Consider the following 1,332-nt stretch of genomic DNA (forward strand, 5'->3'; position numbering starts at 1 on the left):
AAGTGTCATTGATATTTCTTTTCACCACTTTGGAATATATGCATAACACAATATATATAAAAAAAATATGTTAATGAAAGAAGATGGAATATTTGTTGTTGTTTAATAAATAAAAGTATCTCTGTACAGTATATACAAGGATTAAAGCTCTGTCGTTTTAACATATTAGTAACAAGAATAAGATGATGTAACAAAATAAAAAAATTGAGGCACTTGTGGATGAAATATGAATAATAACAATGAGGAATGCGAATAGAGGAATGAATTATCTCTTTATCTCATTATCTCCTCATGATGTCCGCGATGGAGAACCCTAGTCTCTTCGGGGGCGTCGCCACCACTTCTTCGTCGTCTTCCTCCGTCACCGTCTGCAGAACCACTTCGTCCTCATCGTCGTCACAGTGTAACACGTCGACCACTTGCTCAGTGTGGGGGCTGTTGTCGCAAGCGGGGAGTGTGGGCGGCACTGAGGTTTGGCGGAGGGGCGCCAGAACAACGGGCGAGGGTGGGCTGGCGTCGTGGGCGTGTTGGGCCTTATGCACGGCTAGCGTCCTAGCCTGGCAAAAGCCCTTGTTGCAGATGTCACAGTTGAAAGGCTTCTCCTTGCTGTGGATGTACTTGTGGTCCCTCAGGTGGTCCTGCCTCCTGAAGGCCTTCCCGCAGACGTCGCAAGGGAAGGGCCTCTCGTCGGTGTGGGTCCTCTCGTGGATCAACAGGTTGTAGCTCTTGGTGAATTCACGTTGGCAATATTTACAGATGTATCTCTTCTTGGGGCGGCTCAGTCTTCCTCCGGGGGTTAACAACAGACGGCTGAGGGCCAAGTCACCTGCACTCAAAGCAGCCGCCCATGGAAGGTGGCCAAAGGCACCGTAGTTCTGTAGCATGCCCATCATCCTTGGGTCTATGCCCAAAGGATGCGTTGGTTTCACTCTGGAGTTCACTGAAGCTGAAGGCAAAAAGGGCAGCGACTGGAACAGTGGGAGGGCAGGTGGCACTCGGGACAAAGGTGTGAAGGCTGATCCCATGGCTCCTGGTGTAAACTTGGCACCCACAGACGCGGCTGACGGAGGAGATGCTACCACGGTTGCGCTCTCCATGGTTACCGAACGAGTAATGTAGTACAACTGATGACCGTCTGAGGCTTTATAGTGGAAGAGAAGCGCCGGGGGCAGAGGGGCCGACCATTGGCTGCTGAAGAGCAGCGGGGAGCTGTGCTACTGGTTGTACAGTTGGAGGCGAGGCGGGGCCTAAAGTGCCAAGGCACTCTATTGGCTGTCAGGGCCCGATGGGGGCGGAGTGGAAGTCATGTTGGTCGGGTAAGGGCGGTCTCGG

General features: G+C 51.5%; 1 protein-coding gene across 1 annotated transcript; it reads right to left on the minus strand.

Moving 5' to 3' along the window:
- Positions 1-127: 127 nt before the first annotated feature.
- Positions 128-1,128, minus strand: LOC137628745 (protein odd-skipped-like). The gene has a single exon (XM_068359926.1). It carries the CDS (start codon positions 1,095-1,097, stop codon positions 282-284), a length of 816 nt encoding a protein of 271 aa, XP_068216027.1. The 5' UTR covers positions 1,098-1,128; the 3' UTR covers positions 128-281.
- Positions 1,129-1,332: the final 204 nt, after the last annotated feature.

This window comes from Palaemon carinicauda, chromosome 36, assembly GCF_036898095.1.
Source record: "Palaemon carinicauda isolate YSFRI2023 chromosome 36, ASM3689809v2, whole genome shotgun sequence".
Taxonomy (NCBI): Eukaryota; Metazoa; Arthropoda; class Malacostraca; order Decapoda; family Palaemonidae; genus Palaemon; species Palaemon carinicauda.